General features: G+C 42.1%; 1 protein-coding gene across 4 annotated transcripts in view; it reads right to left on the bottom strand.

Annotated features, from left to right (window-relative positions):
* Positions 1–3,102: 3,102 nt before the first annotated feature.
* Positions 3,103–26,468, bottom strand: part of ephb2b (eph receptor B2b) — a 115,933-nt gene continuing 92,567 nt past the window's right edge. The window contains exons 6-16 of one of the 4 annotated variants that reach the window (XM_023414042.2): positions 20,019–20,143; positions 18,472–18,634; positions 16,640–16,748; positions 14,997–15,064; positions 13,273–13,395; positions 12,879–13,126; positions 8,316–8,531; positions 7,741–7,890; positions 5,879–6,072; positions 4,881–5,036; positions 3,103–3,787 (exon numbers count right to left, since the gene is read on the bottom strand). In XM_023414042.2, the coding sequence (XP_023269810.1) occupies positions 3,679–3,787; positions 4,881–5,036; positions 5,879–6,072; positions 7,741–7,890; positions 8,316–8,531; positions 12,879–13,126; positions 13,273–13,395; positions 14,997–15,064; positions 16,640–16,748; positions 18,472–18,634; positions 20,019–20,143 (1,661 nt within the window). In that variant the 3' untranslated portion in view covers positions 3,103–3,678. The remainder of the gene's footprint in view (positions 3,788–4,880; positions 5,037–5,878; positions 6,073–7,740; positions 7,891–8,315; positions 8,532–12,878; positions 13,127–13,272; positions 13,396–14,996; positions 15,065–16,639; positions 16,749–18,471; positions 18,635–20,018; positions 20,144–26,468) is intronic. The other 3 variants (XM_087175992.1, XM_087175991.1, XM_087175993.1) reach the window with 3 other exon arrangements.

Below are 26,468 nucleotides of genomic sequence, written 5' to 3'. Positions count from 1 at the left end.
TTTTTCACAGCTTGGGCTTTGGTGTGAACTAAGTAGCCAGTCTGCTGTAGAAAGGGAAGCCAGAAAACACATGGCTCAAGTGTGGCAATTTCTTCGCCCACTGATCATTGCTCGGCCTGAACTTGCAACAACAACAACAACGTCTCTTTTGTGCCATCAAAAATAATAAGACACATAAATACTTCATGCACTGCCTCAAGACCTTCCATATTCAATCAGAAGGTTTTCTGCAACTCTTTCAGATGAACAAACTAACCCTTCAGAAGGGACACAAAGTATTCTCCTAGCTGCAAGAAAATACCGTCAGTATGCAGCAGAAAAAAAGAAAAAAAAATCGACTTCAGCATTATTTTATGTCTGCCCACCCTGTTTAAGGTAGTTCCTTCAAGCAAGGTTCAAGGATAATTGCTTGATTAATAACTCAAAGTCTTGGCAGCGTCCAGGGGCAGGCATTTGAATGAGCTTTAATGGGGCTGGAGCAAAAAAAATTTGCCAGCCTTGTGTAGACTTTAGATTAATTTCTTGAACAACGTTAAGTGTTTTTCCTGACGACGGAATATTTACCGTACGCACGAGAAGACGTACAGCCCCAGCCTCACTAAATAAAACTGATGAGCTGTTAAGTGTTGAGAAATGGAAAAGGAAGATAATCTAAAGCTCAGTAAAAAAAAAAAGAAAAAAAAGAAAAAGGAAAGCAAACTGCATGTTAGCATCAGTGGCATTTAGGTCACAGCATCACTTTTCAGTTGCTTCTCAGCTGTGACTAACAGCTCATGATTCTCCTCCTCCAGTTTCATATGTTATAAAAGCTTCCAGGGAAATATTCGTTGTGATGTGTTTCACTGCAGATAAAAATAACAAAAAAGAGGATTATGGAGCATAAAGAGAATAAAAAAATCCCTCCACCCCTCACCTTGAATTCTCTGGGCATAAAGGGATAATGACAGGTAGGATGAAAAGGGCGCAGCAACTGAGGTTTCTCACTTTCGTTAACCAGGGCTTTGGTGCTAAAGCTGTCTGTAGTGACACCACAAAAACTCAGGTCAGGATCAGAGGATTTGGTACACGCCAACATGGAAGCATTGACCAGTCAGGAGGAATCTCTCTTTTTTCTCCACATAGTGGCATGCAGCATCAGGACGAGACAAGACACAACTGCCCCACTGATGAGTGTCAGCTCGCCTGCTGCTGTTGATGCTTTTAAACTCACCAAGACGAAACCAGACAACTGCTGAAAGCCAATTGTGAGGAGATCAGTGGGAGCGGCAGACAGGTGGCCGACAGGCATGTATGTGATCAAGGAGAGAGGGAGAGAGGGAATCAGTGCCTGGACAGAGCGGCTGTGATCGGGGTGGGACGGGCCCCCGCTGTGACCGGACACATCTGACCGATGGCTCACAGCTGGACGTCCATGTCTGGCTGTCAGGTCTCAGAGCGGAGCCCCAGTAGGCGCTTTGCCATGCTGATATCATTTGCTGGCTGTATACATGAACCCCCCGCCTGATTCCACCATCTCAGGGGAATCGCTGCATTGCTACGAACCCCCCCCCCCCCATATCCCTTACACCAGGTTGGCGACGACAACACAAACAATAATTGCTCTGTACTCATAAGACAGTATTGTTCACAGGAAACCATACAATAAATGCATATACTGTCTAGAAAATGAAATCAAAACCTGTTACAGGGAGAAACTGTTTATCTACATGGTTTTGTGCACCAACATGAATCGTGTTCCAAAAATAAATTCAAAGCATTCATGGAGGATCCAGAGTGTTTGTTGGAGTCAAACAGGAGACTCAGTGCAGAAAAAAAAGTCTAAAAGTAATAATAATAACAATTCAATAATATCCATACAGAAATTGCAATAATATAACACATTGCATTTTTTTTGTTTTTAATTCAACAAACGCCTGATTGTAAAACCTATTCGTGACTGTGTGTGTGTGTGTGTGTGTGTGTGTGTGTGTATGTGTGTGTATATGTGTGTGTGTGTGTGTGCATGCTTGTGTGTGTGTGTGTGTGTCAAATAACCATGTGCGGTATCAAAACTTTAATCCTTTAAACATAAAAATTGTCTTTTCAAAAGGAAAGCTGGAAGAAGAAGAAACGCTGAATATAATGCAGCCACATTATACTCTGTAAAGTGTGTCAAATCCAAGCTCTTACCAAACAGAGTTCTAGTAATTGCAGCAAATCAAAGCACTGTGAAATTAACCACTCACTCAGCATGCTATCAAACACAGAGTCCCGGCGCTACAGGAGCGGCGTGGTGTCCGTGTGCAACGTTGTGCACGTATCCACAGACGGCGCTGGAGATGAACAACATGAGGGAGGATGCTATAACGGGACATAGTGTATGTAAGTGGAGTCGGATGTAAACTGGTTTTGTGTGTGTGTGTGTTTGTGATTGTGCGTGTGTGTGTGGATCTATGTAGGAGGTTTGCTGTTCTTTTTTTTCTTTTTTTTTCTCACAAAACGAGAGGACAGAAACTGATGGTGGACAACAAAATAAATCCTCCCTGTCGTCAGTTGTTCTGCTCCTCAACTGATCAATTACAACGTCTCTGAGTCGTCATGTTATGGCAGGTCAAGTGCATCTGATATGTACAGTACAGGATCATGACTGGGGTGCAAAAAAGGGAAGAGTTCTATTTGGCAGGCTGTGAATATTTCACCGTGAAGGAAAAAAACAAACAAACTTGTCATTTTTGTCTATAGTGAGAGGAAGCATGGCGTGAGGGAATCTTCATCACAAAATTTCACACAATATAGAAAATTACTTGCAATGAGAAAAAAAAAAAAGAAGTTTTTTTTCTTTTTCTTGAGTGTTGGTTTCACCGTGTGAATTGTCAGTCTGAATGAATCAGTCTGTGCCAAACGTTGTCCTTTTCATGTTTTTGTTTTTTTGTTTTTTTTTTAGATTTATTTTTCTCTCCTGGGGAAACAGCTGGAAGTGCGAGTCGGGTCCCTCAGTCTCCTCTGCAGTTTGCCTTTCAGAAGGCCACAGAGAACTCTGTTTCCTCATGATGTCCAAAAATTTAAACGACAAAGATAATATCCACACCTTGTTGAGGATGTCCTTGTTTCCTCAACTCTTCCTTGTTTTCTTTTTTTTTTGCCCTTTTAAAGGGTAGCTTTCCTACTCAGTTCTTCTAGTGTACAACCTTATATCATCTATAAATTTAGATAAACTCCTTGCCTTTTCTCAGTTTTTCTCTTTTTTTTTCTTTAAAAAAATCTTTACAAAATTATCAGAACAAACAAACCAAAACAATAAATGTTCAACATCAAATGAAAAATTGGTGGAAGATTGAAAAATGTGTTGCTGGTCGCTTCTAACCTCCCATGTTCCTGGCTCCAGAGAGGTGGATTGGCTGTCGGCCCTCTGATGCCTCATCACATGGATTTTTTTGTTTTCCACAGCTCTCCACAGATAACCCCAAGCATGGAGAGAGAGTCAGGGTGAGGGGATGAGAGGAGGAGAGAGGGAAGTGGAGAGGGGAACGGGGGGATGAATGGTTGTCTGGTGGGAAGACCAGACACACTGTCACGCGAAAAAAAAACAAAAAAATAAAAAACAAAACAAAAAAAAAACTTCCACTCCATCCTCCGCACCCAGAGCACCCGCATCCCAACCGCTTTTTTCTTTTCCCCCCTCTGCTCCGCTCGGAAGGGTCAAACCTCCACCGACTGGATCTGGTTCATCTGTGCCCGCATCATCTGGACGCTGTTGAGGATCTTCTTTTGATGGCCTGCTAACGTCACACCAACCCTCAGGATGTCGCTGTGATGAGAGACAGAAGCAGATGTCAGACTGATGTTACCGCACACTATAAACAGTCTCTCCTATCTATCTATCCATCTATCAGTCTATCTATTTTTCTATCAGGAGAAAAACAACTTCACACAACAGAATGAAAACAAAACAATATAAGGACAGCTTGAGGACTGACAGGAAGACCAGAAGAAAACAGCAGACATAATACATTGTCATTTTGCCGAGAAACAGCTGCGCGATCATCCATCTTTGAGCCCAGAACGCTCGTATAATCAGAGAAAAATGTTTGAATGCCAGTTCAGTGTGTTTTCTGTTACTGAAAAACTTCCTGACTGATGTGGTGAAACTCCACCCGTCTCATTCTGCCAAAACAAACGCTACAAATGACAAATTCGCAACATCTCTTTTTTCCCCAAATCGATCACAGACACAACATTCATTGCAGAGGTCGTGTGTCATATTGAAATGACCAAAATAAATGGAACCTTCCACTTTGTACCAAGGCAGTGGCATCAGCTTGTTTGTTGGGCAGTTTCTCATCCCATGACAACGAATTGCCTCTCGCCCGATGCTGAATCTCAACAGTGATCGCTCTTATTGGATTACACATCACCATCTGTTTTGTGCAAAGAATTGAAGCTCGGCATCTCCGCGGGTTCATCTCCGGCTTGGGATAGTGTTATCCGTAGACAGGAAATGGCTTTTATATGTTTCTCCACAGGTGGCATTCTTAACCCCGATTGCATCTTGGTGTTTTGTGATGATTTTTCTCCCTGTATCTCAGCTAACCAACAACATATTCCCATGTTTCCTCTTGATACTTTAAGTGAGGTCAGAGAGAGGCCTGCTGAACACATGGCGGAGAACAAAGGGCACCATTATGGCTTCTAGCTATTGTGCCCACTGTTCAGCCTTGCAACTGCAATATTACGATCTGCTAATTACATGCAGAGCAGCTAATGTCTTTTATAACGGGCCAGAGGCAGAGTCTGGTGCTCGTTCAGGATTCAAGAATACAAGAGACGCAACGAATCCCCCTCTTGCAATCGTTTCCCTTACGATTATCAGCCCCAGAACAGCAGGAATCATCGGCACTTACTCCATGGTCATCTGGGACACCACATCAAATGTAGAAAAGTCAGCACTGGCAAAGTTGTCTTTGTATTGGCCCATCTTTATGGCATCCAGCCACTCGTCCACAGTGCTGAAGCTGGAGAAGTCAGGGATGCTGCGGTCCAGGAGAGGGAGATGAACACTGAGGGGGGCACAAGCAGAAGCCATTAAGTAAGTAGAGTAATGGTAATACAAAGTGGCAGGTCTAACATCATAGTCAATTCAGACCACCTGCGTATGATTCAAACATTAATCATTACATTATATTTTCAAAAGACTAGACAGAACTTAGAGAATCCCACCATGAACCAATATTTTCCAAACTGATTTTTCATAAAGTATATTTTCCAAATGAAGTGATAGGCTTCAGGGAGCCAATACATCCACTCAGCGTCTGTGGAAAATCTGGCCCTCGGTCCTGCACCCCACCACAAATGAAAGTACAGACGGGGATAATGGAAATCAGCAAACCCTGGCTCTCAAAGGAAACTAACACCCAGAGCAGAAATGCTTCAAAATGTTTTGTTTTGAAAATTGCACAACTACTTCAATCCAGGATTCGCCTGAAGCATTCGTGGGAAGGATTTGATCTATCAAACCAAAAGGCTTTAATTTACATAACCGCTCGGCGCCAGGAGAAACAAGAAACACTATGTTCGGCAAAAGTGAACTGTGCCACGGATGGCACTGTCGCAGGAGCATGACTTTCCTGTTAGGAAGGGGAAAGCCTTTACATTGGGAGAGACTCAGATGCTTTATATTGTTCTAGATCTTATCCACATCAATGTGAAATGATGCTAAAACCAACAGGCCTGTCTTGTGGGATGCTTTCAGAGACACACATGCAGACACCACACAGCTAGTGAAGGACAGAGCGAGGAAAAGAGAAGAAAATACATTTAACACATACATTATGACTATGAGTGTTACCGACAATGTAAATCGCATAAATATAGTTTGATCAACAGCCTTCCCGACACTCACCCTGAAGATAACGGAGTCATGGCTTTTAGCGTGTTGGGATTGCGGATCATCTTGTCCAGGTTGTTGACGATCTGGCTGAACTTGGGCCGGTTGTTGCGGTCTTTCTGCCAGCAGTCCAGCATGAGCTGGTGAAGCGCACTGGGACAGTCCATGGGTGGGGGCAGTCGGTAGTCCTGCTCTATGGCATTGATGACCTGCAGGGGGAGACAGAGATCTCTAAGGGTTGCTACAAGGCTCTACAAAGAGGAGGTGGATTGATGGAGGAAAGGGGAGTGTGCAATCCAGTGGTGGAAGAAGGACTCACATCCTTTAGTTAAGTAAAATACCAATAAAACAGTGTAAAAAAAAAAAAAAATAGGTAAGTAAGTAAAAATTCTGCATTCAAAATCCTGGATTTTGTAATCTTCTCTAAGCTTTGTGTGAAATGCTGAATATTTTTTATTCAAGTGGAACCATATGAAGTGTTTTACTCTATGATGGACCTGCCATCAACCCTAATGCTGCTTTGTAAGGGGTCACAAACTGAAAGGATTGGGAACCACTGGTTCAATCTTTGACAGTTCATCACATTTTTAATGTAAAATCTTAAATCTCAAAAGTTAGTTGTAGCAGGAGCTGCCACATAAATGTAATGGAACAAAAAACACAAAATGTCCCTCTGAATTTTAGTGGAGATGAAGTAAAGTAACATAAAAATGTAAACACTCAAGTAAAGCACCTCAAAACTGGACTTAGGTACGGTACTTGAGGAAATGTACTGAATTTCTTTCCACCACTAATACGATCCAACTGGAAAAACATCCTCTCACACTGTATAAATGTCACAAGTATATAAAACATATTTCATACTAGAGTTGTTGGATAATACCCCCAATTTACAGTAAATGACGTTCACAACAGTCTTGTCTAACATGACGTAACTGTCGGGACCGATGCCCTCTCTTCTGATGAACACATAACAGCAGCATCTGTGCTTCTCACTGTGGTGAAAACAACTGTTAAATAGTATAAAGTATTACATAAACACATACAGATGTATAAACACACATATCTGTGCGCCAATCACCATATTACTTCTGCATGAGAAGAGTTGTTAAACACCCGTTGTAGGTCACTAGGAACATAAACCTTATTCCACTAAGTTCACATTTCCACTTGCATTCTGCCAGCGGTGACCTCATCTCTGGCCTTTACAAAGTATTTAATGCTCTCTCTCTCCAGAAAGCCACCTTAAAAATATGTCTGACTTGGACCAGTGATGTTGTTGGTCGGGGGGCAAACAGAGGTGGTGCACAGCTAACAGAGTGGAACAACCCGGAGGACACTTGTGACGAGGACGCACAATCCCCTGCTCATTACCAGGGCCATTAAAGGAGCTCCATTCAGACCCAGATTAATCTCATTCATGAGACCTCCAAACGAGGACCCCGATGGAGCAGAAACACTATCTGAAGCTGCTAATAAGATAACCGTTAAGGTCCTCAGTCCCTCTTAGCACATTAGTGTTCTCACTTTCAATTTGAAACTATTTTCATTATCTCTCTCCCTATAATTTGCTCTCTCCTCCGCTACCCAGAGGGAGATAGGAAATGGAGGCTCCAGTCAAGAGCAGAAATTGTCCATTGAGCACCGCCGTGCATTTCAAATGATCTGATTATGTCTCTGTGGTGAAAGTGGGGGAATTTTAATATAAAGCCCATGTGAAAAACCCGCTGTTTAGCAAAGGGAACGCAGATACAATCACCAAACGCATCTCTGAGGAGTGTGAGGCGTTAATGAAATATATGTATGTATTGAGGCATCATCTTAAAAAATGTTTGCAGCAAGCTTTAAAAATGACTATAGGCAAGTAAAATACATACATCTTGATTGGTCATGTCCCAGTAAGGCCTCTCTCCGTAGGACATGACTTCCCACATGACGATCCCGTAGCTCCACACATCACTAGCAGAGGTGAACTTCCTGTACTGGATAGCTTCGGGTGCAGTCCATCGGATAGGAATCTTCCCACCCTGCGAACACAAAGGGCACAACCTCAGCGGGGGAAAGCAAGACCGGAACCCGACCGTCACAGTGTCCTGCCTCCGGAGAGAGACACCGTTCAAGGGCAGCTACGCTGACGGTAATTCAAACTGGGAGGTGGATATAACAAAACCCCCTGGGAGTAAAGTATGGTACGTGAACTACTGGAGAAGGAGGAAGGGAAGAACAGGTGAAAGGGTGATGGTTGTCTGAATGGGGTGAGCAACGAAGGAGTGCACTGTACTGTGAATGAGATTATCAATCCACACAGTTTAAATAGTGTCGGACAAGTTTTCAATCACAAGATAATATATATTAAACGTATTTTAAAACCTCATATTTTGACGCAGCTTTAGTGAGTTTGTGTGTCTCACTTTATGTAGCGCGAGGAAAGTAATATTTGAACGTTTCTTACCAAAGCACTAGTGTAGGTAGGGTCCGACGTATCATCCTCCAGGAAGCGCGAGAGACCGAAGTCCGACACCTTGCAGACGAGGTTGCTGTTGACCAGGATGTTTCGGGCGGCAAGGTCACGGTGCACGTAGTTCATGTCAGCGAGGTACTTCATGCCTGAGGCGATGCCGCGCAGCATACCAACGAGCTGGATCACAGTAAACTGGCCGTCGTTTTGCTGTAAAAATGACATTGTGTTAGAATACGTTATTGCGTGGAGTGGTTCTACTAGTAATTCTTGGTGACCTCACAATATGTGGATTCAGTCAGGATGTCAGGGTGAATTTCAATATTCTACTTTCAGTCGTGACAGTGAACCCGAGTGCCCTGTTACAGATGGAACTATTTTGGTTTGTTAATCCTTTTTTTGTTGTTGTTGTTGTTGTTGTTGTTGTTTAGTAACAACCTTGCCCTGCCTTGCCTTGGCCTTCTTTTCCTGACAGTATTCCAGTACATCTTAGTTAGTTCACTGCTTTGTGTCAAGATGCAGAAAAGACTGAAGCGCTAAAAGCCGAGGGGCTTTATGTAATATCAAAAACAGCTTTTTGTTTCGCTCAATAAAATTAATGTTACGGTTATTTTCTCTCTTGTAATGATTCTTTTAGAACTCATCATCCACGCACCCCATCTTAACAAATAGTGTCATTAATATTACAAATTGATTCACATTTAAATTATAATCCTTTTATTTTAACAGATCTACTCAGAATCCAACCTGTATGTGGCTAATGTTAAAAAAAAAAGTTATGTCTAAGTATTCGTTTCTCTGAAGAGGCCCTGCAGGATACCGACAGCAAGGTTTGGGTTGGGCTCGGCTGGCCTCGGCCGGGCTGGGCAGGGCTAAGCTGGGACTGGCTGCCTGTCTACAGCTGTTCCCCTCCACGGTTTTGGTGAGGGCTTTACCCCATGCATGTGGAGCGTCTGGAGCGGTGGTGCAGCTGTGCCTCCAACTGCGCACACCTGCACTCTCCCCCACCACCCACCACGACGCCTGGAGAACAGAAAGATTCCAGAGAATGGATCATGGGAGCTCGGGGCTTGGTGTGGACAGACGGAGGGGCTAAGAGAGGGGATTGGAAGGGCAGGCGAGCAGGGCCCCGAGCACAGCCGTATTAACAGTCTGCATGACCGCTCCACTAGCCTATTTCTCTTTCAAACATTTTGCTGCTCATTAGCCGAGCGCATGCTTCTCCTCACGTCAAGCTGCTCCTCCTCGTGTACCACAGCAATTAAGCAGAATGCATTATTCATGAAACCTTTCTCACAAATACACGTTGCCACCTAATCTGAGTGCTGTGTTTGCATATACTTTAATTGGAAAGATTCCTCTAAAGTCTTTGGGGTCAGGTTAGCCTGAAGAAATAACCGCAAATTTGTAAGAAATGTGTGAACCAGGGTCTTGTGTGATTTATATGAAAACAAGGTTTTATGTCAAAAACCAACTTTCTCTTTACTTCTCCTCTTTACTTTTTCTCAGCTTATGTTGGCTGCAGATAAGAGCCCAGCTCTGATCAATCTATCCTCCCTGTTCCCGCTCTCTCTTCCCTGCAGGTTTTTCTGCAGGAGGCAGCAGGGGAGACAATCCTTCAGCAGGCAGCTCACTACAGACTGCAGAGACCATTTTAAACAACCACCCACCAATCACCTCAGAGAAGGCACAATCCATGTTCAGAGGCTTTGACACTGTCAGTTGCTGTTGTCATAAACTGTCACCGTGAGGTGCTGCAGAGGTTCCCTGTTGTTTTGAATACAATGTGCTGTCAAATATGTTTAGTAAACATCTACATATACACAAACACCCTTCACCACGAGATCAAATTCCAAAAAGAGCTGCTGCTTTGTGTCTCTGAGGTCGGAGGCAGAATGCAAATAAAGGCTCTGAACAGCAGTCTGCTGAAAGGAGCTTGCATGTGAGTTTCTTGAGGATGGTTTTGATGCAGTCTTGCAGTCGGAGGCTTAAACTGACTATCAGGGAGCTTTTAAACTGGTGGAAACAGTTAAAAGAGGTGTTTTTGATTCAATAATGTTGTCGAAAGCTGCAATTGCAATAATTTACATGGAATTAAAGGGGTTTTAGCAGTTGTACACATAATTTACTGTCTATACTACACATCTGTTTCCACAAAACAACAGAATAACATGATCTTTTTTTTTTTTTTTTTTTTTTTTTTTAAGTATAGGGCTTTATAATGCGGCATTCTTATTGTACTTACACATTTAAACTGGCATACTCTCTGTGGTGCATTGAATAGAGACTTCCTGTTAAATCATTTGGAGTTTAACTAAAAATTAGGGCTGAACGATATGCAGAATAATTATATTGCTATTATTTTGACAGATATTGTGATTACGATATGAGTCACGATTTCAGTCGGAATGGTCGCTTTTGCATTTCTTCTTCATTGGAAAAAATAGAAAAATTATGATGTGATTTTTGCTGGGGTCTCTACCAAACAAGCATGTTCCCTTACGTCTGGAGAACATGATCTCTGCAACACCACAATGATTAATTCATGGTCTGTTGTGACACATTTTAGCTTTATCAAAAAATTGCAGCTTCTGCAATTTGGACCTTGCACTTGGCCATATTGCAATTTCGATGATATTTTGATTAATTGTTCAGCCCTACTAAAATACACGTTTTTTGGCAAAGATCATACATCCACAATTTCCATAAATCACACTCCCTTTTGTGCTCGATCCAAAAATGCAAAGACAGCGACTAGTTTGGCTGTGAGCACACAAAAGAGCACCAAAAAATGTTGTTTTTATTTCACTAATATCCTAAGACAGATGGTGAAGGGCTGATATGACATCTCATCTCATAGCCAGCTTCATTTTTAAAATTCTGACATCTCATTTTAAGTCTTGCAAAGTATTTGAATTATTTATGCTGGTCGTAAATGGGAGTAGCATGGCCAGTTCTCTGTAATATCCTCCTCTGGTTAGATTATGAAAATTAAAAATCCCATGAACTTGTGAGAGCTGCATATTTCTTGTCAGAGAGTCGGAGGGGGAAAAAAAAATAAGTGTGCAATTCCTACATGCACCCACAGACAGTACTGCATAAACAGCAGTGGATCAAGTGTGGAGTGAATGCAAAACAAAACCCAGGGAAACATCAAAGAGAAACATATATTCTGGACTCTGACTTGCAAGACCCTGGTATTTGTTGCTTCATTGTAAAGACTGACAGAGAAAATTTAAAAGAGAAAGATAGTCTGGGTGCACAGATAGTCTGTGAGTGTTAATTGCGAAGCATGATTGCCCGGAGATGAGAACACCTCTCAGAACCAGTGACTGACACAATTCTAACAGGACAGATTCTGAGACTAATAATATTTACTTGACGATTACAGCGCATGAGTGAATAAACCGTGTCAAATTACCAGACTAATATGTGTGCACATGCAATGGAATGTGTGGCGTTTATGTGCAACAAGGATTTGAATCCTTGTTTGCAAGGTGTCTGAATAACCCAAGTTAGGTAATCCTAGGGTTGAATGATTAATCGTTTTTATATAAAGATTTGACAGAGTGCAACTGTCAAATAGCAAGAGCCACAATTTCAAACTGACATAATTAAGGGTATTATAACATAATCTGTAGGAAGTGAGAGGTGAAGTTTAAACTGACAACTGTCTATTTCACCAGCTATAATGAAAACTCACTGCCGGTGGTAAATTTGCTCAGCTGTAGTTAATTAATGCTAATTCTGCTGAGTTGATGAAACAACTAAAAAGAACAATAACATTCTCTTTGCAGGGCAGGGGTGATTGCCTCACGTCAGTCTTTGACAGGTATTTGGCAGGTAGCTCAGCAGTTGTTGATTGTAACAGACACTGGTGGATGGAGATGTAAGAAACTCCTCTTTTAATATCATCATATTATGTTTTCGGTTTGTCATAATGAAACCCCACGAATTGAGACCTGCAGGAATCAAAGCCGGTCAAGCAACTTGTCTGTGAAACTAACATTAACGGTAGTTCAGGAAGTTATGCTGCAAAGCTGCCCGCAGTTTCCTTAGCTGCCGTCAGTCTGGTATCAAACATTGTCTGGTTGACATTTTTTCATTATTACCATACGGCCAACTGTGCTACTTATCCTTGAATACAACCCCACCTTTGCATTTCATGATTATATCTCATTATTAATGTGGAATGACAATCATAGTTGTATAATTTCTTCTATATCTTGTATAATTTCTTAATAGATGAGAGTTAAATTAGTGTGTTCTCTATAGAGCAATGGGCAGGTTCACTGGACTAAAAATAAGAGTTCTGGGAGGACATACAAATGACTTCATGTACAATATTAGATTGTAATGAAGAAACAAAATAAGTTTGTGATTACACTCTTTATAATCATATCTACTATATGAACCACCAATACAGGCCTGTAATTTAATTTGTAGAAAACAAATGAAATCCTACTCGCAGTATCTAAAAATCTATTTTCGTCAAATCACTCTGTTCTAGGTGAGACACAGAAACAACACAAATAATACAGAAATCTGCTTTCTTACTCTGAGGAAGGAGTCCAGGGATCCATTCTCCATGAACTCGGTGATGATCATCACAGGACTGCTCTTGGTGACCACGCCCTCCAGGTGAATGACGTTAGGATGGTCAAACTGCCCCATGATGCTGGCCTCACTCAGAAAGTCCCGCCTTTGCTTCTCTGTGTAGCCAGACTTGAGAGTTTTTATGGCCACAAACATTTCCCTTTTACCTGGGAGCTTTAGGTTACCACTGCACACCTCCCCAAACTCTCCTGTGAAGAGGTCAAATGGGGGTGGGGGGGGGTAAAGTTAAAGTAAGCAGCTTTCCTGCACCCATTTGTATTTAGAAATCAAGTAACAGTTGAGCTATTTAACAGCGTGGTATTCAATCCACGTTTCAGTCAGATTTTTCCATTACCTGCACCAATGACCTGTTCAATCTTCACGCAGGATATATCAATCTCCTTGGCAAACTCCCTCACAGCCTCATTGGGGTCCTCATATGTGAACGGATCAATATATATCTTCATTCCTGGAGTCACTTGGAAAAAGGGAAGGAGCAGCTATAATATTTGATTCTTGTGGTCATGCTTACAGCCCTACAGGCTGGACAGTCAAATGCATTCAGGCACATTAACAATCAATTCACCTTGCATTCACACATTCCAGAGCAATTATGTGATTTCTTGTTTGACATCCAGCCAATGAAGGTTAGAAAAATGGAGGAGGTAGTGTAGTCACAAATGGTGGTTGTGACTGGTGCGTCGTGGCTACTGTGTATAGCTATTCAGCCAGCACAGACAAGGAACCTCCGGTCCTCTTAGATGCGATAAGGTGGGTTAATATATATATCATCTCCTGTGAGTCACAGTGCCATTAACACTCAGGAGAGAAACCGGGGCCCTATATCAGCATCGCTCAGCTCCACTCCAAGAAATAAATTGGCTCTCCTAAGCCCTGATGCCAGGTAAATTGGCTTAAGGTGGCCTTTAAGTGTTCAGGGACTTAAGTGTCCCGAGTTTTAAATCCGATTATTCGGCTCTCACCTCCACATCAGGCCTGAGGCTATTTGAATGGATACTGAACTCATGCCTAGGCTGCTGCAGAGCTAGAAGAGCAGGCACACCGCCTCAAAACCTGGCACACTACTACTGAAGAAACATGCCGCAGAGATGAACAGATGGAGAGGATCTTACCAGGCAAACCTCCCCCCCATCCCCTTTACTAAAACCTGACAATCTCTCCCCAAGCTGAAGCACTGTTCAACAGACCACCCTCCCGTGATGGCAAAGACCACCAGAAAACAGGGGCAGAAGCCTGAACTGTGACTGGTGTGAGGACAGGATGCACACAGGACTCATTGGCTTCTGCTGTTAATAGCTTCACTCGATCACCAACTGGACTTTTTCCTCACAGCGTCATCGGGTTGTATTGAGAACGCATTTACATTTATTAACAGAATAAAGGATGAAGCTGTGTGGTAATTACAGAATTAAATAAACAAAGTAAGATGGGGGGTTATAAACTTAAGATGGAAAGAGAGCTTCATTTTTCCAATCAGGCAGGAGAAAGACGGATTAGCCGTGGTGAAATTACTTCTGAAACTGCTCTTTCTCACCAGATTCATTTCTACATTATCGTCATTAAGCTATATGGTTCTGTACTGTATGAAGAAAGAAAATCATTGAGAAATCCCATTCATTCACCAAGTCTTTAGAATTTTTTAACAATGGCGAATGACTCATGTGGCATTAGCATGCTAATGTGAGTGAGAACTGACCTATTTCCACCACAATGGATTAAGTTAACAATGAAATGTAATGATGCACAAAACACACACTCGAACACTGGTTTTGATGTGGTTAAATCCAGGCTCCAAGTGAGCAGAGTCAAACAACAGGCAGGATTACTCGTAAGTGGGGGACGGGCAAATGAAGCTGTGCTGTGCTGGTCCGTAGCCAAGGACACCAGCATGCAAGGTGGTAGCCATGGAGACAGGTGTGTGAGGCAGCGGAGGGCTGAATGATAGCCATGGAGATGACTGTGTGAGATGGTAGTCATGGAGACAGGTGTGCTGCTTGCTTGGTGCTGAGGGGAGAACCAGTGTTAGAGGCAGGCGGAGAGGAGCGGTGGGTTACTCACTGTGGCCGCTGGTGTAGTGCTGCAGTTTGTCTGTGTATTCTGAATCAGCCCTGTCGAAGCCACGCCTCCTGGGGGAAAGACAAAGAACTCTAGCTCTGGTTCAAAGACAGGGAGCGGGGAGAGGCAGAGATACAGATCAAACACCCCCAGGTTTACCTACATTGAAGAAACCACCAACGAAGATCACATGGAGAGAGCCGAGACTTTGTAGGTAGAGAAGCGTTTGACTTTTTGCTACACTGGAAAAGGGGAGCGAGCCGTGCAATCATATTACACAAAAATTCCTTTGTTTTCCTTTGTGCTGCACTCCAGTGTGGCCGCTACATGAACTGTTTCAACATTATGAGTTCATCTACAATAAGGAGGAGTACATTCTTTGAAACCGTTGGACACGTGAGTTATGTGATGCATTGTGGGATAGTTGATAACATCACAACGGGGACGGCAAAGAAGGACGAGAGAACATTAGTTAGGGAGAGTTTTGAACTGGACACTAGAATAATTAAAGCAATTATCTATTAGACAGGATGTCTTCATCATGAACAAGAAAAAAATGATCACATATCAAGTAAGCGATCAGCCCAATCAATACCTGGCTCATACAGACTTCATTAAGCAGATTGGATATCAGCCAGGTGTAACCGATCCACATTAAATACAGCTTCTTTGTCAATGTCATTATGAAGTGCACTGTTTGTGCTGCAATGCCACAACAGGCCCTGCCCTCACGTTTCCTTTGAACCTAAAGAAATTTCATACATAAAAAATAAATTGAATCAAAATCATACTACTAACCAGAATCAAATACTATGTATGTGAAATTTATTGCAATATTAAACAGAGAATTGATATACAGTACATTCCTTTATTACTTGTATCTCAAAACAAACTTGTATGACATTGGCTGTATGAGACAAGGCAAAAATCATTACACATTTTCCATATTTTACTTTTTCAATGTAATGTAAAGCTTCACCATACTATGTTTTCTGACTTTATTACAACATCGTGCTGCTGGCCAGTTTCAATTGGCAAAGACACATCAAAATACTTTTTTAAGTTGTGTGATAGGGCCACTACAGTGTATTAGAACCTTTTTTTTTTTTAATCTAATTGACTGTCTGATCATCCTCAAAATGATCAATCACACAGCTTCTCATTTTATTCTGGTGTTGTTCCCAAACTATCCCACAAAGCAGCACACAACCAATGATGTTAACCCATCATAATCCAAGATGGCTGCATACTATACGCAAAATAGTCTGTCTGCTATTCAGGACTACTTCTTCTGTGAATCAAAACATCGAACTGCTACGTAAGCTACACTTTTAATATGAATGGCCTTAGCGGGAACTGAAACCTTAAATACTTGACACCCGCTGTGCACTGTGAACTTTGATAGCAATATTGTGCATTATATATTACTTCTGCAGTTGAAAGACTAAGGGTTAAGGGTTAATCTTTGTACTCAGATGGTTTTATCTGTACAACTTATATTTAAGTCGTCAGACCTGATGCAAGCTTACTGAATAGAAAGACAACAACTAAAAAGGAAAAGTGCCCACTTTATGAGCTTCTGCAGATGTTCTACTGGCAATGAATTTACAGGCAGTTTCATGAAGACTGCCACAGGACTGACTCACCGGTTACAGACGATGATGATGACGACCACAGCAATGAGGAAAACCAAGCCCGCGGCTGCCGAGCCAATGATGAGAGGGAGCTTCTCCTGAATGCTGGTGTTGTATTCCGCTGTAGAAAGAAGGAACACATACATAAACATAGTGCTATGCACTTACACACACTCACACTCACACACACACGCAGAGTCACATGCTGAAACATATGGGTAAGCATCTGAGCCACTGCATATGGAGGGAGCAATGGGTGACAGACAGACATACGGCTGGGTGAACCAATGAGCATCTTGGCATCTTGACTGGCTGCATGGACCATTTTCCAAAGCACAGTGAATGTGCCGCGGATATGGACAAATCATCTGGCAGAAAGTGTGTGAAGTGAGGAGAGAGAGCATGTTTGGGTGCGACCCAGACCGATCAGGCAGCCAAGAGCAGGAATGCAGCTACTGAATGGGCACACAGAGGCAGAGCCAGATCCTTCTCTCGAGCACTGCAAATGACACACAACTTCACAGTTTTAGCCAGACACTCGGTAAAGTGACCTCCCCAGGGTTTTACCTGCGTCTGGAAAGCATACATACTGTATCTTACACGGTAGACCCCATCTTGGCAACACTTTAACCCTACTTATTCAGCAGAAGTTTAAGCACTGTATAAACATTTAATAAGTGGTTTGGAATACAGTATAATGTAATTACAACTGTGTTATTATGTCATCATTCATTATTTAGTTTTACACAAGCCTCCAGTAACAGGTGCCCACAGTAGGAGTTGTTGAATACTACAAACTACATTATAGTGTGTTAAAAATCTTCATTTTTTTTTTTTTTTTTTTTTTTTAAACCTGCTTATAAATGCTGAATGCGGGGCTCATTAGGGAAATCCTTGATGTCACTCAGCTGAGAACTGCTGATGTGTTATGCACCTTTATATTTGTATTTCAAATAACCCTAAAGTTTACACTTTCTGCTCGCTTTTCCCTTCACTTTTGATTACCAGAAGCATTTCCAGAGCTGTACCCATCACAGAGTGTGGTTACAGTGTTTACTTTATGGTAATCAGTGTCTTCTTGCAGCAGAAAACACAACTTTTCAGTGTATAGGGACATGAAATCTAGGTAAACTTTCACTTTGAACTGATCTTCCTTTATTTTTCTTTTTTTTTTTTTTCTCAAAAGAAAGGATGTTTTTCGGTGAAAAACTGAAGACAGTGAGCCTTACATATCCTCAGTTTACTCAATATTTACAGTTATGAGTCAGTTCGATGCATCTGTGCTGCTGGGATCGGTGCGTGTGGCAGCATCAGGGATGTTTGTGTGAGAGTTCAGGCTAATGATGGCCCTGGGCGCAGCAGGCTGAAGGAAATGAGATGTTCAGAGGGGAAAACCCAGGCCTTGGCTCTAACATTAACCTACATGACTGATGTTTACTGAATGTTCCTTCTTCTCTGAGTCGTGTCATTGTACAAAGATAAGAAAACTTCGACCTCATCCTCGATTTAAAGGCTTATGGTGGCTACGGGTTTGAATGGAGATTTGTGCACCGCACAGAAGAGAGAATTGTTGAAGGTTTAAACCAGAATAATGGAATAATTATAGGAGCATAATTTGAGGGATGTTTCCAAATACTGAAAGAGACATGAAAATAAAGATGTGATTTCAAGCCACACTAATCCGATTTTGGAGTACTTGTATTGTTTACTCCACAACATCATTCCCTTTCATTGCCGCAGCTGTCTGTCTGAATCCATACTATACTACATGGTGTGTCGATAGGCCACGCATGAGAGGTGATAACAGCTTTGCGTGCTTTGGTGAACATCGACTGAATTCTCACCCTCGGTCATGGTCTGGAAGTACAGTTTGCCACTGTAGCGTCCAAACCCGGCCACGGTGCGCGCCCGGACCTGGAACACGTAGATGCTTCCTGGCTTGAGGCCACGGATGACCACTGTGTTGGTCTGGCTCCTGATAGTGGTGGAGTTATATTCTGATTGGTCCTAAGAGAAGAAGAACAGCATGTTCAATTTGTGCACATAAGTAATTACAGTCCAATTGCAAAGGCTAACAATTATGAAAGGCCACATAAAAAAATTACATACTAGGTTAAGATCTAGAACAAATGATACAACAGTGTCAGTGAGGACAGTGCTGACATTCAGTATGGTGGTTTTGAGACCCGAAAATGAACTCAACGCAAGTTCAGAATGTGATTTGTTTTCTATTTTTAATGAGAATATTATTAACAGAATAAGTGAAGTATGATCAGCAGCTATTTATAGGCAAATGATATTGTGACTAAGCACAAAATGCCCCAAACAGCATGTACAGTTAAAACATTATACTGAAACCTTGCTTCTTTTTTAATCCTACTGTACCTGAAGTGTCAGGAGCAGAAATGATACAGAAAAAAAACAGCGATCTCTAGTCATCTCTGCACTTATTTTTTACTACAGTAACCACAATAGAACTAATCTGAATAATTTGTTGCCACAAAAAGCATAATGTTTGATAAAGCAGCGCAGCTCAAAGAGGCAGACATCCACCAGCTGCAGTAAAGAAGGTACATTTGGTGGCAGTTTCAGGTCAGGCGGCTTTTCTGAGCCGTGCCATCTGATGATCAGAGCTGTGCCTCACTGCCATACTCCTCTCCAGAAGGCTGACAGGTCTGAGAACAGAGACTGAGACTCTTTTAGCTGCTCTCTTCAACCCACTGCTCAGCGCAGACTTCTGAGCCACAGCAGGGGCCGGGACAATTGTTTTGACAGGCCTCTCCAGCAGTGTCAGTAAAGGGAATTATATTCAAAAGTGGAACGGCTCAGCGTGTGGATGAAAGCTCAACAAATGCTGCATTTGCATATATGTGCGAGAGCACACGTGTACGTATGTGTGCGATTGGGTCTGCACCTCTCTGAATGGCTGTGTGCGTTTAAGTGATCAGTGCGCCTGAATCGATGCACGTTTTTGACTGCGAGTTTTCTTGTGAGAAAGTATGCTGATTCGGAGGAGCTTGCCCCTTGAATACTATTTTTACAGCCGTCAGCACACCATTGTTTCAACCGCAAGTCTCTGCGCATCAATCCCCAGTGGCCCTTCTGCAGAGCCGAGCGTGGTTTCCTTTCCCAGTGACTGACCGTGATTGTAATTGAAAGGGAATGAGCATAAGTTCTAAGCAATGTTCAGAAGCTCCATCTACATGCCTCCTAGGATGTGCTGTTATGCAAATGAACGTGAGGAGATATTGTGAATTTAAATGTGCAACTAAACAAAGGAGTCAGTTTTTGCCATGAGCTCGTGTTTTGTTTAGCTGCTAAGGGAGAAAAGGAAATGGAACTGATGTTTGTATGTATTAGTGAAGGCTTGATGTCACTGCATCAATGGTACCTTTTCATAATATTGTAGTTCATAGTCCAGGATGACTCCATTGGGCTGGTCAGGCTGGGACCAGGAGAGGGTGATGCTGTCCACTGAACGACTGACCTGGTGCATTATAGATACAGTGGATGGAGCTGTGAAGAGACGAGAGACAGTGTGTTAAGGATGAGGCAAATAACTCGCCAGCAGCTCCACAGTCACACACAGAGAACTTTATAGCATCTTTAATCCCACAGCCAAACACCGGGTTCTACAAAGGTGTAAGACGTAATGCCATAAAATTTATGTAATATACTGCAGTCTCCTTTTAGAGAGTCTCACGGCTGTGCACGCGCTGCAGGTTGGCAAGTCACAACAGAGACTCAACCACATAAGCAGCCCCACGGGACTTCCAAACATCATTTTCATGTGATTAACATAGCGCTTGTCACACTGCTGATAACAGCTTCTGCAAATAATTCACTTTCAAATCACAGCAGAGCACCACATATTACATGTATGAAGTGCATTCTGCCGGCCACATAAACTAAACAAACAAAAAGCACGACATCACAAGAGCCACAAAAATGGTACACAAGCTTCTTTGTCCTCTAACACTGTAATTGAATTTACTTCATGCATATTTCCTTGTAAATAACAGCTTAAAAGACCATAGCAGTGGTTTTCCATTGGTCATTAAATTCATTTGAATTAAATTTTGTTGGATTATTAGGCAAACACAAGAATTACTTCACTCGTCGTCACTCATCATGGAGTTTTTCTTTTGTTTTGAAAACTAAGTTAACAATGTTTTAAGGTTGGAGAGGCAACTGGTCTTGGTCAGCAGCTACTGGTGAACAGCCACCTTTTTCAATGCAACAAACTGACGAATTAACAGTCAAATATTTTCAGCCCGTGTGCCTTCTATATTGGTATCAGCAAGATACTTTTTGACAGCTTATTATTAACATCTGAAGTTTGCAGCATCCTAAACTACACCATTAGCCTCTTTCCAGCAATGGCAGTCAAACAGACTGATAATGCAACTTCACAAAAATGATGTATTACTTGACCAATCAAGTTTTAAGTCTCTGCAGTACGATTTTTAAAGTACATTGAGACAAACCAGTCTCTCTCTAAAAACAAATTATATGCATTGGAAACTTTGTCAGCTGTAATGTGGAGTATACATTATTTATAGAATATTCAAACCCTTTAATCTTACTAAGCCATTCAGTACCAAAAATTAGCTTGTTTGTTTTTTTGCTCTTTTTGTGAAACACTTGGCAACAGTATTCCATGACTGATGATGATGTTGGTTCTGCCTATTCTTAAAACTGTGTCAAATTACTCAAGATTTTTTATTTATTTTTCTTTCGCATCGGAACAAGTGAAATAATTTCACCCCCACTGCTGAATTCTATTCACGCACTTTCAAGCAAACACAATGTTGAAACTCAGTGGTAGACTTGTCACATCATGGGTGGCCTCTTGCATAGCCCAGTGACCTACAACTTTGTACATTCTTTTTAGCACAACCAGAAGGTCAGGGGAGGGGGGGGGGGTGGGGGGGGGTGTGATCACCTCAAGTCCTCCAACAACCATTAAGATTAGTTCAGGGTGCTGTTGGGTTAGTGTAAAGCTAAGAGAAGCCTCTGTGTGTTTGAAAGGGTAGGGGTGGGTTGGAGAGTCAGGGAAGGAGGGGTGCCGGGTAAGATTTATGGACACCAAGCCCCACGCTCATCCCCCTACAGGCCCGTGCTGCACACACACGCAGCCCTCAGCCAGCAGCTCAGTGGCTCCCCTGAGTCCCGGCAATAAAGACAGAAGTCTCTCCACCGGCACGCGTTCTCTATGGAAAATCCACCGACTGGAAAACTACAAGTGCCACGCCTCTATAATCTATGAGGCTGCATGTGTGTGGTTTTTACGTCTCCTACATAACTTATCTTTTTTACCTGCAGTTCATGTGAAGAAATGCTCGCATGTGATTATCAGGTAAGACACGTCTTTGCGGATACTGTCCTGAGGCAGGGGAGAAAATATAGTGCGTAAGTGACCACTGTGACTTAGAGCCTATGATAAAAAGTCCCTTTTATAACCTTACTCGTTCTCATCAGCTAATCAGCTAAGCCTCGCGTGCCCTCTGACCCACACAGAAGCATCCATCTGAGGCTACAAATTATGATGTCTCATATAAACTGTGATGGTCAAGGGGCTGAGTATGTCCTCATGTGCTGCTGCCAGCAGATAATAAATAGATGTTCTGTATTTCATCTCAGCAAAGCACTTACACCGTGATGGCCTGTGACTCTGCAGCACACATACATCATGCCTCTTTCCTGGAGCCGGAGGTACAATAATGTATACAGTACCCAGTCAGGACACCGGTCTCAGGAATCTCCTCCATCTCACTACACTCACTAGTTTGTTTGCAGTCACAAGACGACAGCCTAATAAGGCAAACAGTTACTCTAAGGGGAACTCACGAGTATCCCATTACGGATGTACATATATTCAAGACTGCCACATGGCCCTTTCCTGCATAGCATTTCCATTAAACACACAGCACAGCCATGCCTAGTAACCTGATACAGGGTCAGAGAAACAAAGGCAGCTCATGTATTCATCTACAGAGGATGGACACATGCCAACATGAAAAAGCTGTTGGAGGAGAACACTGTGGTTTTCTTCCGCTATAGGACAACTTCCAGACAGCGGGGTGGCAGCCGCCATGTCTGGGTCTCGAAAAGCTGATAAGGGAGCGGCGTGACAGAAAACAAACGGAGGTTGAATTAAAGGAAGACCCGACTTATAGCGCCAAGGTAAAAAACTAAGTGTTGAAACATTTGGCTAGTAGAGCAAATAGCAGTCCAGCTGTGTTGCGTATTTCAAGTTAATTCAGTACACGCATTTTGAGCTAAGCTGACGTTCCACCAATTGACTGTGGAATGTGGTGGTATGCCAAGTCGACGTTTCATTGCAGGAAGGCCTACAGCACTGATCCACATATGAAAACCATTTTCGTACATCTAATTTATGTACTCCAAATCTACAAGTCTCCATTGTACTCCAAATCTTCCAGTGTACCTAGATTTTTTTTTTCCCCCTACAACTTAATCTATAATTTAAAGGGTTGAATAAATATTTGGTTTTCATCGTGTCAACATCATTCACTGAGTTATGCCACTAAATACATGTTTTAGTTGTTTCAAGTCATTTTCTTTGTTGTTACAATAATTATTTTTAAATCATGTGGATTTCACCCCATTTAAGACGATTAGAAATTAAAAACAAAGATGTAAGAAAGTTTCCCAGTCTTCCATACACTGCAAAGCCAACTCATCACAAACCATGTCAAGTCAGATCAATTTCTTCAAAGTGGGTGAGCTAGACTTTCACTGGATGCTTTATTTATAGGTTTTTTCTTCAATGAATGCTCTATTCATGTTCTTAAAGCTAATGAAGCGGATATAATGACAAAGACAGGGATTGTAAGTTTATGTAATTAAATTAGATGGCTGAATTGGAAAGATAAATGGCCTTGATGAATAAGTGTCTCACAGGAGTATTTTATGAGTTTCCCATGAACCACAGAAGGAGTGAGAGAACAGACAGAGGAGTCTCAACCGTGAGGAGAGCTGATGATAATCCCAGCAGATAAAATATCTTTCATTTCTCCCGTCAAAACCAAAAAGGCTTGAAGTGCATCAATGATGATGATCATTATGTTACATTTTCCCTGATGCAATTTAACATATTGGAGTTCGTTTGCACCACTTCAGTTCTGAACAGATTGTGTGTGAATGTTTTGATCTCAAACATTTCCAAGCCAGCAAATATCTCAATAATAATCAGAGTGACAAACAAATTCAATAGTGAGTATGCTGGGTCTGTGGGAGGGGTCCGATTGTAACTTTCAAAGCTGTATACCGTGTTGCTTAATTGGAAGAGGATGGGAGGCCCCAGCTGTTGTCACAGAATTAGGTTTCAGACCCCACATTATTACTCAGCCTGGGATCTGATATTAAAGACAGCACTTTGGAGTCTATTCTAGCATGAGCCTCTGGCCTCGGCCCAATGACACAGAAAACCAAGGCTCTGTTTTGCTCAGTATCTCTAATAGATGCTTTACTGTTATGTTTGAACACCTAGTGACTTCTCTAATCAATTAAAGATGGAGTTTACAGGGAAATTTCCACTCATTTAAATCCGAGCCGATTTAATGGGGCATGCTTTTAGTAACACACACACACACAGACACACACACATACACAAGTGAGGCTTTCATTCAAGCTCATTAATTTATATCTCTGTTATCTTTTATTATACTGCACTCTTTTGGTGGGCTTCCCCACTCTCTCTTGAACCATGTCCTCGCTTTCAATGGTTGATTCCTAAGGTTTGCCCCCCCCCATTATTGATGGACATTTTCATTAAGCAAGGCTGCTGAAGAAAGACCGTTGTGGAAGGATGGCAGCAGCAGGGGCTCAGTTATGAGTCTGTATTCAAAACACTGTCATTGGACAGCCGTCCAGGAGTGGAGGGGTACTCCAGGACCTGAAGACACCCATAGTAACTGTTATATAGAGCCGTGTTCGGAGGAGCAGGACTGGAAAAATCACAGCAATCAAAATAACAGCTGATTTTCTGCAGCTGACTTATTTTATTGACAGCAAGAGATAACGGCACCTCATGATTTGATCCTCTTTTCTTTGGTTCCGTCTTTACAAGCAACAGAGCTTAGAAAAAAGGAAAAGAAATCTCCATTCGTTAGTACATGACTCATGCTTCTGAGAAAGTATATGTTTAGGGCCTTTTATCTGCATCTTCCTAACATCCAAATGTGTCTACAACCATGTGGCTCTGATTTGATTAGATGTTCTGGTGCAGAGAGCAATGCTATGATTTGGGGATGATGGGGGAGGCAGCGAGAACAGGTCAGGGCTCGTAAATCCCTTTTCCTTTTCATTGTAAAAATCAGTTTCCCCACAGCGCAATCTCTCCCAAAGGCCCCAAAACAGCTGGTCCTCTACCAGGCAGCCTCCCAAACAGGCTGCCACTGCTCCACTCTCTCCGACTGCCGTCCATTTATGAGCGGCGCATCGAGCCGTCTTAGAGGGAGAGGCCCATATTTGCATGTACTTTTAGCACACTGGCAGCCTGCCCTGTTTCCCCAGCTGCAAAGGATTGTGGGTTTTACATCTATAAAGACTTTCCAGTGTAGTAAAGCTACAAAAGTGAGATTTCAGTTCATCAAGCTTTAAACCATCTGTACTGGAAAAGATTGGGAACTATAATACACCCATATACACACCATAAGCTAATTCTAAAATAGGTACTTCAGGGGCTTGAAGAGTTTTCAGATGCTTGCAGAGGTTAGGGTTTAAATCTAAGCCAGCCCAGCAAATCTGCAGACGGGGGAGATGCAACCCAGATAAGTATGTGTGGACACGATGCGGCAGAGGAAATGAGAGACAATTCTTTTGCAGCCACAGAGCTAACCGTCATACAACCAAAGAAAAGCACAGTTCTTTAGTGATTGTCAGTACCTGACTATTTGAGTCATGTGGAGTTTTGAATGATCTTTGAATCGCTGCGTTTCTTTGCTGCAGCTTTGAGAGCTGTTACTGAAAGAGGGACTTCCTTTGAAAAAACAAATGGTTCCTCAGTAGTTTAAGTAATGTTCATTTAGTGGTTGGTCTTAAAAGCAGCCAAGGCATCTAACAAGAACGTTGACTTTCAAAACACCAGGGACAATGATTGATATAAGCCCCAAACTTTATCATTCTACCCTTGACAAAGTCTGGTATTTTGTATTTAATAACTATATATTAGAATGTCATCGATAAACCAAACACAAATTCTTGTCAAAAAGTCATTTCAAATTGATTATAAAATTGTTTACTTTTTTTTGCACATTACTATTCCCCCTTAAAAAAAGGGGTGAAAACATATGTAATGTATATACATGCACATGTGCACATTTCTGGTGCAATGTAAGACATTTTATAAAGAACGTAACAATATAGTTCAATTTCAAAACTCTATATTTTGCAAAGACACACAGATCATTTAGTCTCTCAAGGCCAATTTGGACTAAACAGACACAATGTTGGAGCCGTCGGCCGCAGGGATGTGGAATTGAGGGTTTTGACTCACACAGCTCTGGGGGAAACTGGACTCTGTTTAATCAGCAAGCTGCTTTTCTGCATTTAAACAACTTCCAAACTGGCATCTGCTGGGAGAAAAACTCCACAAACCACAGAATGAATGTCAATATCTTACCATGTCGGAGATGCGGAGAGTGGGCTTGCAGCCGTCTTTTTTCTCTGATTCGGTCAAATACGCAAAAAATATTTTGTTTTATCGAGTTAATAGGTTCGTTGGTGGTGCAAAACAGAGTGGGATGCTGACCTGAGCAGAACAGAGCTGAATCGTTGATTCAAAAAGGAGTTTCATGGATCGACGTAACCTGCC

Source organism: Seriola lalandi, unplaced genomic scaffold, assembly GCF_002814215.2.
Source record: "Seriola lalandi dorsalis isolate HSWRI2012SDOR001 ecotype SW California unplaced genomic scaffold, Sedor1 jcf7180002054520, whole genome shotgun sequence".
NCBI lineage: Eukaryota > Metazoa > Chordata > Actinopteri > Carangiformes > Carangidae > Seriola > Seriola lalandi.
Note: the sequence above shows the minus strand (reverse complement) of the source record. Positions and strands in the feature narration are given on the sequence as shown.